Source organism: Haliotis asinina, chromosome 12 (genome assembly GCF_037392515.1).
Source record: "Haliotis asinina isolate JCU_RB_2024 chromosome 12, JCU_Hal_asi_v2, whole genome shotgun sequence".
Taxonomy (NCBI): Eukaryota; Metazoa; Mollusca; class Gastropoda; order Lepetellida; family Haliotidae; genus Haliotis; species Haliotis asinina.
In genome coordinates this window covers 43,929,134-43,942,161 of record NC_090291.1, presented here as the reverse complement: position 1 = coordinate 43,942,161, position 13,028 = coordinate 43,929,134, and the positions used below count along the sequence as shown (strand labels likewise).

The 13,028-nt window shown below is 37.5% G+C and overlaps 1 protein-coding gene across 1 annotated transcript; it reads right to left on the bottom strand.

Annotated features, from left to right (window-relative positions):
* Window positions 1-285: 285 nt before the first annotated feature.
* On the bottom strand, window positions 286-12,811 carry LOC137258720 (F-box and leucine-rich repeat protein 13-like). The gene is made up of 2 exons (XM_067796413.1): window positions 12,649-12,811; window positions 286-4,505 (listed from the first exon to the last, which is right to left on the bottom strand). The coding sequence occupies exons 1-2, from the start codon at window positions 12,670-12,672 to the stop codon at window positions 2,607-2,609; spliced, it is 1,923 nt and encodes a 640-aa protein (XP_067652514.1). The 5' UTR covers window positions 12,673-12,811; the 3' UTR covers window positions 286-2,606.
* Between the last annotated feature and the right edge of the window lie 217 nt (window positions 12,812-13,028).

Sequence of the window (13,028 nt, the reverse complement as noted above, 5' to 3'; positions counted from 1 at the left end):
TTGTCAAAATATCTTTTTGTGTCTGTTCGTGTATATCAGAACTTTTTTTCAAAAAAAGGCCAGACCAATTTTATTTCTTGTTTTACGGATCTGCCTGCCATATTTTTTCAAGAATGAGGAAAAAAAAAAATTAAGGTTAAGCCTTTAGGTTTTCAGAGGACAAAAATTCGTAAAACAAGAAATAGAATTGGTCTGGCCTAAGCACAAATTATTGAAACATTGTAGATAAATTATGATTTTAAGTGAATATACGCCACTGACATATATTAGTAAAAGAAATGCAACTTTTTGTCAAGTTTTTATTAGACAAGACATAAACATGAACACTTACTTTTATGGCATTTCATTTTTCAAAACATGTTACTTTTGCTGTTCAGTATACTTCTACAAATACTGTTATCATTAAGAAAAAAACAGACAATGATTTGATCCAGCAGAAGAAAATTTAACCGTTTGTTGCTGTTAATCAAACAGTATTTTTCAAAAGCTTCTCATTAAAATGCATAACTATTTCGCTTATGGCTGAATATTAACATAGCAAAGCTTGAGCGACTTATAAACGTGTATGTATACAACAAAACAGTTACATATATAGACCTGTATTACCCAAAAATAAAATGTACCAGTTTAGAAGGTCAAGGTAATATTGGTAGGCCATCTCCAAGATAAAATATGCTACAAGAAAAGGAATGTCATTCCAATAAAGTAAATATAAATAACTCTAATTTTATATATCATTAACAGGGATTAGTTGAAACTAATAAAATTAAAACAACAATTATCATGATTATGCTAGCCACATTTTCTAGACATGGCAAGTGGGCTTTGTTAGATATATTTGCTTCAGGGTCTGTAAGACAGATTATGATTATGCTAATATTCATCAATGGAGTGTTCTCTCAGCCAAGTTTCCACAATCAGCAACACATTACCTGACTGACGACAGTTTATGAGTAACAACATTTTCACAGTACTGTAACCATGGTAACCATTACACTTTGGTTCAGGTGCACATACCATTGTCATGCAAGATGGTGTAAGTGATGCTTGACAAGGGTGTGTGTACCATCCCTGATTATTGCCGATAATGACTCGCCACGATGAAAATATTTCATCATAAACATAGAAACACTTTGATCAAGTGGGCTGAAAAATTCGAACAGTGTTTCATGTGTGAGAAAATACACATAAGTTATTAATTAACCGGTGCTCATAAATATTAAACTCATTGTGGTACAGAATACATTCAATTTTATGACTACTAAATTTCCAAAAGACAAAATGCTGTGTCAAATGAGGTTAATTCAGCAACACAAAAACCTCACTTGGCTATCATGGAATGGTAAACCCATTGCACCTGATCAGCGTACCTGTTGCAACTACATCAATTCATCATGCTCATTCCAGTGATGATACTGATTCGAAATTGCTTCTACTTCTTGTTCATCATCATCATCATCATCATCATCATCATCATCATCATCATCATCATCACCATCATCATCATCATCATCATCATCATCATCATCATCAAAGTGTAAAGAGTTAGTTAAATACATATGTATCACAGCACATGTGGTAAAACAACAAAAAGGAAACATGAATAAACATCACATAATGCTTGTCACATGTCACAACAGGCATACAAACCGTCATGTGTTACAATGGAATTATTAATGACGTACAAAACCTGGATCTAGAAATGGATAAGACTCTTGACAGGCAAACTTCAAGATTAGGATGAAGCCAACAAGTTCAGTGGATTTCTTGTGATAATACACCAAATTTCAACTTTAACAAAAATTGTCCTGTTACAATAATCTTCATAAATTCGAGAATATAGAATGCTGAAGGACCTTTCATTGAATACATCCTACATACAGTTGCTATATGGCTATATTATGCATACTGCATATCTTCTACTTCCTGATATGCTTCTCAATGCAATGACACCTCTCCAAAAAATCCAGTACATATAACTAGTAATGTATATATTGCAGTTATCATACACTGACATCCATGACTATGAAGAACAGTATTATATCACTTCAGGTTATATCCAATTCTAACAACTCACAGTTAGCTTCAGCTGATTAATGGCACACTAAAAAATCTTTATCATTTCTATGACTAGTGTGCCAGGTGGCTTGTCATTGTCCCTTGGAAACAAGTGACACATGATTTATGGAAAATATGGTTCCTATGTGCTTAATATCTTATCACTGTCACATCTGGATTGTCAGTTTCGTATGTAATAGGTCAACACTGAGCAAAACATACACCAGTCTGAAGACATGTATGATATAGCTCCACATCCAAAGTGTCCAATAACATGACAGTAACTGTGCTGGATAAATTAACTCCCATCCAGTCAAATTCAGAATTGTGTATATTCCTGCAGTGTGTCAAACATGCTGCATAAACAGAAACAATCAAAATCTCCTTGAAAGTCTGTGTAACATCGAAACAGTACAATTTCTCAGTCTCTTGTCACATTCAACATTATCAACATCCAAAAGCAGTCTCACAGCTTTAGAACAGGTGCATTATTGAACGAAGATGGAGGGACATTCGAACATGTCCGTGCCAGTTCCTGACATCCCCTGCTAGTGTGTGGCGGTGGTTCCGACCAGCCTCTTGTGTACTGTATGCAGGCCTTTCATGGTGCCCTCTAGCTTGTCTACAGCCTCTGGGGTCAATCCACTACAGAAGGAGACATCAAGATGACGCAGACGTTGACAGTTGGTCTGGACATAGTATAGGGTGTGATTGGTCAATCTGTCACAGCTAGACACGTCCAGGTGGGACAATCGTGGACACTTACTTGTCAAAGCTTCTACAGCTGCATCTGTGATTTTGATACACTGGTTCACGCGGACATCCTCCAGGCTTGGATTGTTACGGGCTATGGCAACAAGGCTCTCATTGGTCATTCCGTGTACCATCCCAAGGGATAAACTCTTAAGTTCCTTGAATTTTATGGCTTCTTTTAGACCAAAGTCTGTGAACTTGGAGCAAGATGTCAGGTCCAAGGTTCGGAGACCTGACAAGTTGCTGAGGCTATAGAGCTCTCCCCCATTCTTCACCATGGCCTCAAGATCTCCAATAGACATCTTCTTGTCCTTCCCGCCACTACCAGATGGTTTCTTGAATATGTTGGAGCCTTGTTCTGAATGTCTGCGAGTGCAGCGACACTGTCCATTATGACCATCAAGAACATGAGTCTCATACCTGGAGTCATCCAGTTCCTCAAGCCCCAATAGGCCCTTGTCTGATAATTCCTTACACCATGCAAGGCGCAAGTATCTCAGATGCTTCAGCCTCTTGGAGATCGCGTGGACACTGATGTCAGTGATATTGAACAGAGAGCCAAGGTCAAGGTGAACCAAACTGGGCACAGTTTTTGTAAGTTCCACAACAAAGTAGTCTGTTAGAGCAGTGCAGCAGCTAAGGTTGAGGTGTGTAAGCTTACTCTGTATCCCACTACACAACCCCTGAATCGTCCCCTGGCTGAACAGCTCGTAACACTCGGAGAGGTCCAGGCTTTCCAGAAGAGACATATACTTGAACAGTTTAACAGAATTGTCAGTCATCTGCCTGCATTTGTTGGCCTTAAATGATCGCAGCTGGGTCAGGTTGGTTGCCACAGCAGCAATGCCACTGTCGGTGATGTCAGTGCAGCTGCTGATGTCCAGCTTCTGGAGGCTCTTCTGTTGGCGACAAAACTGACCAAGGCCAGAGTCGGTGATCTCCCTACAGCCAACAAGGATAAGCTCCTCTAAAGCAATGTTCTGACACCTGGCTAACTCGGAGAGGTGGCAGTTGGCAATGGTGGTCCGGCTTAGGTTCAGTGACTTCAGTTTTGGCCCCTGTCTATCAACAAAATCCAGGATGTTATGGAAGGTGAGAACAGCCGAGTTGGTCCCAACCTTGCTTCCCTGGGGGTAGTAGGTTGCACTGTTGAATGTTATCTGAGCATGAGCAAGAGATAGTTCCTCAACATTTGGACACACTGATAAAATTCGATTAAAGCTTACATCAGAAAGAAATCTTACTGAAGCCAAGGTCAACTTTTTGACATGCTGCAGGGACTCTTTGAGGGTTTGAACATCCAACTTGCGATCAAGAAGGTTGCCAGACATAAACAAAGAATTACAGCTTGTCAGGTCGAGAACGGTCAGATTCTTGCATTGTGATAGGAGCTTGACAAATGTTCCTTCTGTAATGTTGGAGCCCTTGAGAGACAGGTTTGTCAGACTTTCGCTCATGTACTCAAAGAACTTTACCATCTCAGTTACGGAGGAGGTAGAGTTGTCGATATGGTTCAGCACCAGGTGGGTCAGTTTTCTCCTTGTGCGCAGGTTGGTTACATTAGTGTCGGAGAAGTTGACTACCATGTCCCTCTGTAGAGCTGGGTCCATAGAGGCCTCATACCATGATGTGTTGACCAGTGCAGCTTCCTTGCGGTCCGACACACTGAGGAAGCTCATCAAGTGGGAGATGACCTGCAAAGAGAAGAAACTTCTTAAGACACTCCAACCAATTATGGTTGGTTGTTGGCTTTGATGTTCAATGACTATAAACTTATGAAGACAACAGAATATTTAACACATGACTAATTACTGGGACACAACACAGGACAGGGCAGTTTGTATCACTGTGAAAAAATCAGATAAATTGTTTACTACATTAAAAACCACAGGTCCATAACGATGCCATGCACACAATACAGTACAAGAGCCTGACAAAATAGACCCATATTTCATTTCAGTATATTTTTACTCATTAAAGCAAATTTGAAACATGACACAACAGATTTTAAATCTTGATAATTTGTATCTGCCATAAGGAAAACGCATTGTTCTCTCTCTCACAAACATGCACGTTTATACATCTATTTGGAACCTTAATATTTATTGGTTTTAAATTTCTTTCTTTGATGGACACCTAAACGAGAAATGGAAAAGATCTTTGATAGCGATTAAGTCTCAACATCCACAAATTTTGAGATTTTGGAATTTTGTGATGTGTCCTTGTGGCAGCATAAAAACTTTTACATCCAACTTCAGTATAAGTAAAATTAGTAGCAAATGCAAAATAATGTACTAAGTATTGCTCTGCTCCTAAGATATAACTTGTATAATGCTCATGGCTGGACTAAATGGCAATTTATATTTGTCCATTCTTCCTCCATATTTCTTTAAATTCTAACAGTGATGGCCACTACACTTGTCTATTCTTCAGTAATATCTCATCTGGGCATCAAGAATGTCTTCTATGCACAGAACCCATATGAACAATACAGAAAATCGGATTAGAGGGTTTAGACGCGAAAAACACAACTTTAACCCCCTAGTGATGTCATTATTTTCATTCATTGGCATTTAGATGATCTATAATAATTCCAGTTCAGGCAGAAGATGGGCCAAACAAACTAGTGGTTGATATAACAAGCAGCATAAAACCAAATCACTGATCATCTGATGCCATCGAGCTCCTTCTTATTACATTACAGCTCCTTCAACATGCACTTGAATACTGGAGCTATAGTCTGATGCAGGCACTGAAGGGTGTGTGAGTGAGTGAGTGGGTGAGTGAGTGATAGAGGTTTTACATTGCTTATAGCAATATTCCAACAATGTCATAGTGGGGGACACCAGAAATGGGCTTCATACATTGTACACATGAGGGGTGATTTAGGCAATACAGTGAAACAATACCTATTGATCATATAAACAAACATGATCCTTCCATCAGGGGTGTTTCAGTTTCACTAGGTGAGTGAAACAAAATTGCAAGCCGATCTATTTCTGTAATCTGACTGCAGCACTAGAAAATATGGCTCGAAGAATTTAACTGTTTTAAATCTCACAAAGCAGTGAAGCAGAATGTAGAAAGAAACAAAATCTATTGATGATGCAAACAAACACACAATCTTCCACTAATGCCCTTTCAGTTTCACTATCTATGTTAAAGCAAACCTATTCTGTAATCAGAGAAACAGGCATTGCTGCACTAGAACAAGGAGATATGGTAGGAACTTGAAAGAATTGCGCTGTTTTATGTACCACAAACTCAGTTCAATTTCCTTGTTGACCATGAAATGAAATAAATCAGTTCATAAAATCCATTCATTTCCACTGAGAATATGTCACTTGAATGCATTTTCAAACCTAATCCTAAGATGAGCTATCAGTATTTTCAAAGAGTTGTTATAACAATATGTTAACATAGACAAACTGAGAATGTTTCAGTATCAGTCTAAGTAAACTCCACCAATGAGTCAACAAAACCTAGTAAAAGGTTGCATCAGGTAAACCTTTGAGCGACAACCGTCCAATCTAACGCAAGACGGTTAAGTCGATTTAACCAATCAGACAACGGCTACTATTTAGGGATCGGAGGGACTTTCAAAATATTCAGGTCACGGACACAGATCTCTCCACAAACAAAACTCTGCAAGCAACACAGTTATTTGACCTGCAGTATATATCCTGGGGGGGTTTCTGTTGACATGGTTACCATTAACTAATATTTCCACAAGATAACATCCTTGTATATTGCTAAAAACACTATTTCCAGCAACTGTTTACTTACTGTTGTCATGGTTGTACATATGTCGTGCGCATAACTTGGAAGCGAGCCTACGCTAAATAGTATTCAGAATTGTTCGGGTACAAACCTTTTCGAGGTAAAAAGTTCAAAAGGTGTGTGCGAATGTCCACTTTTGCGATTTGTTAAGCTGTGTTCAGATTGGTCAGTCTCAAAGGTTATCTGACGCGACCTCCTGTTTTGTTAGACTCAGTAGTGGAGTGTAACGAAAAGTACTGAGGATAAGTTTACTTAGACTGGTTTCAATACCTTTGTTACAATCATTTTGTACGGAAAACAGATCTATCTCTTTATTCAATGGTTACACAATGCCTTAGGACACAGTCAAATATAACGTGTGACATTTGGGACTTACTAGGAAAGTGTAATCCCAAATATGACATGTTACACTTTATTCAAATCAAGCTTTTTACATAGAGAGTAAATAATCTTGTCAAATTTACGGTCAGCATATTTGACTCATGCAATCAAAATTAATGGTTACTACTGAGGGGAAAACAACTATTGTGATAGCAATAGTGTATTTTAACATACTACTGCGATATTGATCGCCTATTGCAATCAACTATGGCAATACTATTGCAATATTTTTTTCTCATTGAAAAATCTCACTTTAAATGAATTCCTTAATGAATGCAGCATAGTTTATAAGAAATAAAAGCAGATTAGAGTAGTTTAAATTTCTTTTGATAACAGACAAGAAACTTGAAACCCAGATCATAACAGGAGTGGATAACTCTAAATCAAAGTGAACAAATATGGTACTTCCTGTAGTTTGTGTTGCGCATTTATCAACAGAGGTCAATTACTTAACTATTGATAGTCACACATACTATTGATGCATCGATAGTTTTTTGTTTCTACTATTGATTACTTGTTAAGAGACTCAACAACTGCTATCCATCAATAGTTCAATGTACCCGTGAAGGTCCCGGGTTAGAATAGGTCTTCAGCAACTCATGCTTGCCATAAAAGGCAACTATGCTTGTCGTAAGAGGCGACTAACGGGATCGGGTAGTCAGACTCGCTGACTTGGTTGACACATGTCATCGATTCCCAATTGTGTAGACTGATGCTCATGTTGTTGATCACTGGATTGTCTGGTCCAGACTCAATTATTTTCAGACCGCCGCCATATAGCTGGAATATTGCTGAGTACGGTGCAAAACTAAACTCACGCACTTACTCAATAGTTCAATGCATCCTTACAGCCCTGTAGTGAGTTTAGTTTTATGCCACTTTAATATTATTCCCGCAATATCACTTCGGGGAACACCAGAAATGACTGTCATTCACTGTACCCATGTGGGAAATCGAATCCCTCTCAGTCTTTGGTGTAACAAGGGAATACTCTAGCCACTGGGCTACCTCACCACCCCTGCCTAACTAAACACATGACAGCTATCAAGTAACAGAGTAAACTTTTTAAGCAAACACAACCATACTGCAAGTATACTGGTCTGAAGCTTGTGTGAGATCGTGAGCTCAGCTCATGATAGACCTTAATCTTAGGTTTATGGACCAGTTCAGAAGTTGGTTATTGAAGATAAAACCTCATGCAAGTTAATGTTACTACTTTATTTATAAAAATATCCAGTAGTTTTCATATTGGAATGTGAATGGTACATATCTAGTCCTCTATTATTACAAAGTATTGGTGAAACCAAAGTGATTGCCAAACTATTGTTACCACCTTAACAACAAAAACAACCAGCTTAATTTATTCCAGACTGTGAATGATACTTTGTATCTTATTAATACAAAGAGTGGAAGAAGAATGATGAACAAAGCCATGTGAGCAAGTGAGTCTAGTTTTACACCACTTTTAGCAATATGCAAGCATTATCAAGGCAGGGTACACCAGAAACGGGCTTCATATTGTGACAATAAGGGTAATCAAACCTGGGTCTTCCACGTGACGAGCAAAACGCTTTAACCACTAGGCTATATTATTGCCCTGCAAGGCCATGTTAGTGAGACACAGCAGACAATAACATATTTCAAAAGTCCCAGTTGGAAGTTGTTTCAAAGGCATTCCCTATTTCCAGCATTACCTGCAGGCATCTAAACCTGATAAACTTCTTTGAGATCACTAGTACAAATAGTGTAATGAAATACAGACTTACAAATCAATTTAAAAAGGGTTAACCCTAAAATGTTTTCTTGCATACCTTTGCCATGATATTAAGTTTGTACCGACTGTCTGGGATCTGTAGGCTACTGTCAGCGACTCTTGGTTATCACTGTCACACGTATACAAGCCAGGGTGGTTATTTTAAGTGACATGAGTGACAATATAAACATTGTGAAATCATGAAATGAAATAACTCTGTAACCAGGTACATCATGCAACATAACCCAACTGGTAATATGCCAAGTTAATCTTTATCATTTCATAATTATCGTGATTATTTACAGGGTTATAATGGTCAAATATATCATCACTGTGGAATGATTCTAAAATACCAAACAACACAACATTTGATGTCAACTTAAAGGGGCACTGATGCGGAGCGAATAATGCTTCTCGCCAACGGTCGAAATACGAAAGCAGACCGCAAATTGGTCAGTGCCCACTCCTTCGACCGTGACGGACAAAGGAACTGGGCTCCTGTCCATATTAGCAAAATTTCTTCACTTAAACAGTCAGGAGGCCGGATGCCCATCACATGCCATTTGTTTAAAAATATCCATGGTATTCCTTGTCTGATCGTAACCATATATCCCAGCAGTGTAGTTCTTTTCGGATGCTTGGATGGTATACTTACTAATCCAATTTGATCCTATTTCTGTGTTTTTAACCTCGATATTTAATCATGTTACATGAAAATATGATGTCTACAGGCACGTAGCAAGCCATTTGTTTCAGTACGGAAGATTGCAAAGCTGTATATTTAGGTAGTTTTGAGTGTTGGTTGAGCTGTGATAGCAAATAGCATACGTAAATTTTGGTAGCTATGGTAGCTACAATGGTTTATTTTTTTATGATAATAAAAACACACAGTTGATTTATTTGAATTCGTAAACAAAAAAAAAACGATGACCTTGGCTTTGGTAGAGAAATCTGAAAATTGTCTTACGTACAAAAAAACTTATTTCACTTATTTACCAAAATACACAGCAAATGCCTGTGTGTATTCTTTATGTAACGAAATTCCGTTGGTATCCTCAAAACAGTTTCGGCCCATAAGTGTTTTCAGGCTGCATGCGACACAGAGATTACATCTTCCTTGCTGTAACTCGCGTTTGATGTTGTAAACCTACACGTGTTATTTGTCATCATTCTCTTGATGGTCAATTCATGAATTTATAACAGGTATAATTAGTAGCAACACCACTTCGGTTACTCAACAAAGGTTCCCATTTGGCATTTCTCCTGTCTGGAGTAAATACTCAACATTATAAATTAAGGTCTGTAATGGCAAATGTATTGTATGTTATGTAATATGTGCATGTAAGTGATGCAAGAGGGTTTATCACCTGAGTTACAAAAACAAACATCGATCAAAGGATTAACCGATAACACACTGATTGATTAATTACTTTTGTTCTTCTAGCGGATTTGTCAAAAGGCAGTGTGTGTAGATGACTACACCCTGTCGTAAAGTGTGCGTGCAAAAACAACATCCTCCCTTCAAAGAATTAACCACCCTTGCGTTGATTGATTGTTCAATATTGGTCAACTAAATTACTTAGAATAGTGGACATCATACAATTAGTTGCCAGGTGTGCTATCTTGGGAGACCAATGAGAGCTTTATCTAGTTTTCACCAACGAAAGACGTGAAACGATGTGATACTTTTTCGCAAATGAGACAGTTGTAAGACACGCGACACAGAGCAGGATTATTTACCAGCTGCAGATGAATGGAATACGATTTCTTTTACGTGGATATTGATGGATACATTCCTGAACAAGGTAGTAGCCTGACACTGTTGCTATAAAAGTCTGTTTTACGTTCATTATTTGCATTTGACAAATAATGCATATGACAGAAAACACACACTAGATCGCGTATGTGCGTGAAATAGGATCCACATCGGCAATTTATACAATGTATAAATGTTGCTGTTATGTTAGAAATTTACTATGAGTATAAGCAAATCGTGTGTTCTTTTATTAATTTTCAGAATCATACAAATATGACAATAAACTAATTAGGGTTATGAGACAAAATATAGAGACGTACATTGGCTTCGTTATTTTTCCGTCCTAATAGTTTTTTACCATTTCTACCACTGGCAGATGATTAACCTTCAAAGTGTTTCATTTGTTTTCATAATACATTTGTAATGAAGTACAATTGACTTCACCTCAGTTGATCTGTCTATAATTAAACTATCAATTGCGCTTACGGACTGCGCAGCAGAGTTCACGAACCAGTCACGAATTCTGGGATATCATCCGGGTACTCACGGGAGAAAAACAATAACAAAAGTTTACCCCAGTCCACGGAAAATGCTCCGCATCAGTGCCCCTTTAAGTGCATCAACGTAAGCAAATCTATCAATCATTCCTAATCCTCTTTCTGCAACAGGTTTAAAGCAACATTTTCTGTAAAGCATCCAGACATCCTCCTCAGTTTTGTTGGAAAAAGTAATCCTGTAACAGAAGGAAATTCAGGAAGACCTCCCAGTTTCCCTCTGCCGCAGTCTTACTTTGGTTTATACTGAACAACACTCACATTCTTCATAGAGATCCTTCGTTGCCTAGCGGATAAAACTGGCAAGCTAGTAAGGGAAGGTTTGCATGTTTACACGCAAAGGATGCACTATTATGTTTCATGATGGTAACTACAATTTATTACTGATTTTCTTTGAAAGACATTTTAGAAGTTGTATAGATGAAGGAAAACCAAGTTCTATGGATAGTCAACTTCTCTATTATGTTAACTGCAATAGGTGCATCGTTTCAGCGTAGATACTAACACCGCTATCGAGCAAGTAGTACCTATACTGAAATTTCGCACCCATTGCAATAAAAATAAAGAAGTTGACTGTCCATAGAACTTGATTTTCCTTTATTATAAATATATTCCGTTATGTAATCCATGCAACAACAAAATTCGGGAAATAAACAAAGAAAAAAAAAAAGCACTAAACACTCAATCTGGAATTAGATTTCATATGTAAATATATTGCAGTTATTACTCATATCTAAAACATAAAATAATTTGGGCATAAAGTCAAATCCACAACAATTATGTCTGTCTGTTGTAAAATTCTGCTTCAGATGCTGGCAGCACTTGTTGTCTGGATGAAGAAAAAAGGTATATAATAACATGACTGACTGTTTTCATAACATTACTGCCATGAAACAGCATGATCATGATAACGAACATCATATTGCTTCTTGTCTTTTATCTCACAAAATGGAGTTATTTAAGCTAATTATATATTCATAACATTAACACACAACACACCAAGCATGCTCATACATTTAAGAATTAATCAACAGACATATTCTGTTGGGTTGTTTATGTCTCATAGCACTTAGTTGAGAATGTTGAGGGTATTAAAGCAAATGATGCTGTCTTCTTTCATGAGTTGCAAATGACATAAAGTATTAATTGGTGAAAAGAATAAATCATTCGTTTATCATGAATACACGCCTTTCTTTCAGCATTTAACATCTTGACACATGGACTGATAATTAGGTATCTAAACTCGATATTTCCATCTCATCTTTGCCATCGTCTGCCTCGGGGAGATATCCTCTTTTCCTTATCTAGCAATGATTATGACCGAAAGTATTTTTCAAGTATCGTGAATAAAACTGTCATTACATTTCGCAGTCACTTGGCCTGTTTAAATCCTTTTCAAACCACGTAACAATTAAGAGGATTTCGAAATAAAAGATATGCGCCTTTCGAAAGGTAAAACTTAAAATGTCCTTTAAAACTATGACCCCAAAACTATCTCATCAGACTCATGATCTTTATCAAGCCCCTGTGTTGTTCTCATTCACAAGTTGTCAAGTCATTCTTCAAACGTCAAAGAATGAGTTAACAACAAACTGGCATTGTTAACTACTCACCTCTGTTGGTAGTTTTGAAGCCATAATTTGCGCAACCTTGATATGAAATGTCGTTTGCTGATTATATCCGTGTACGTTTAGCTTATACGATCGTGACCTCAAATGACATCACGTTCACAAGCAGATGACTCGATGCAGCCATTTTGTTTACAAGAAATGTCATGTGATTTACCATTGCATAAACAAATATTAAGTTTGTAAAGTAACTTAAAAATACAGTCCCTTCGATAGAGATATAATAACGCTTAAACACCAATACCATGTAATTAATCTCACATGCAGTAAAAACTATTATATAACCTATGTTTGCAGTATAGGCTGGGCCCAGTCTCTTATACGGCAATATAATCTGTGGCGCAAGTTAAGGATGCGCAAAAGGA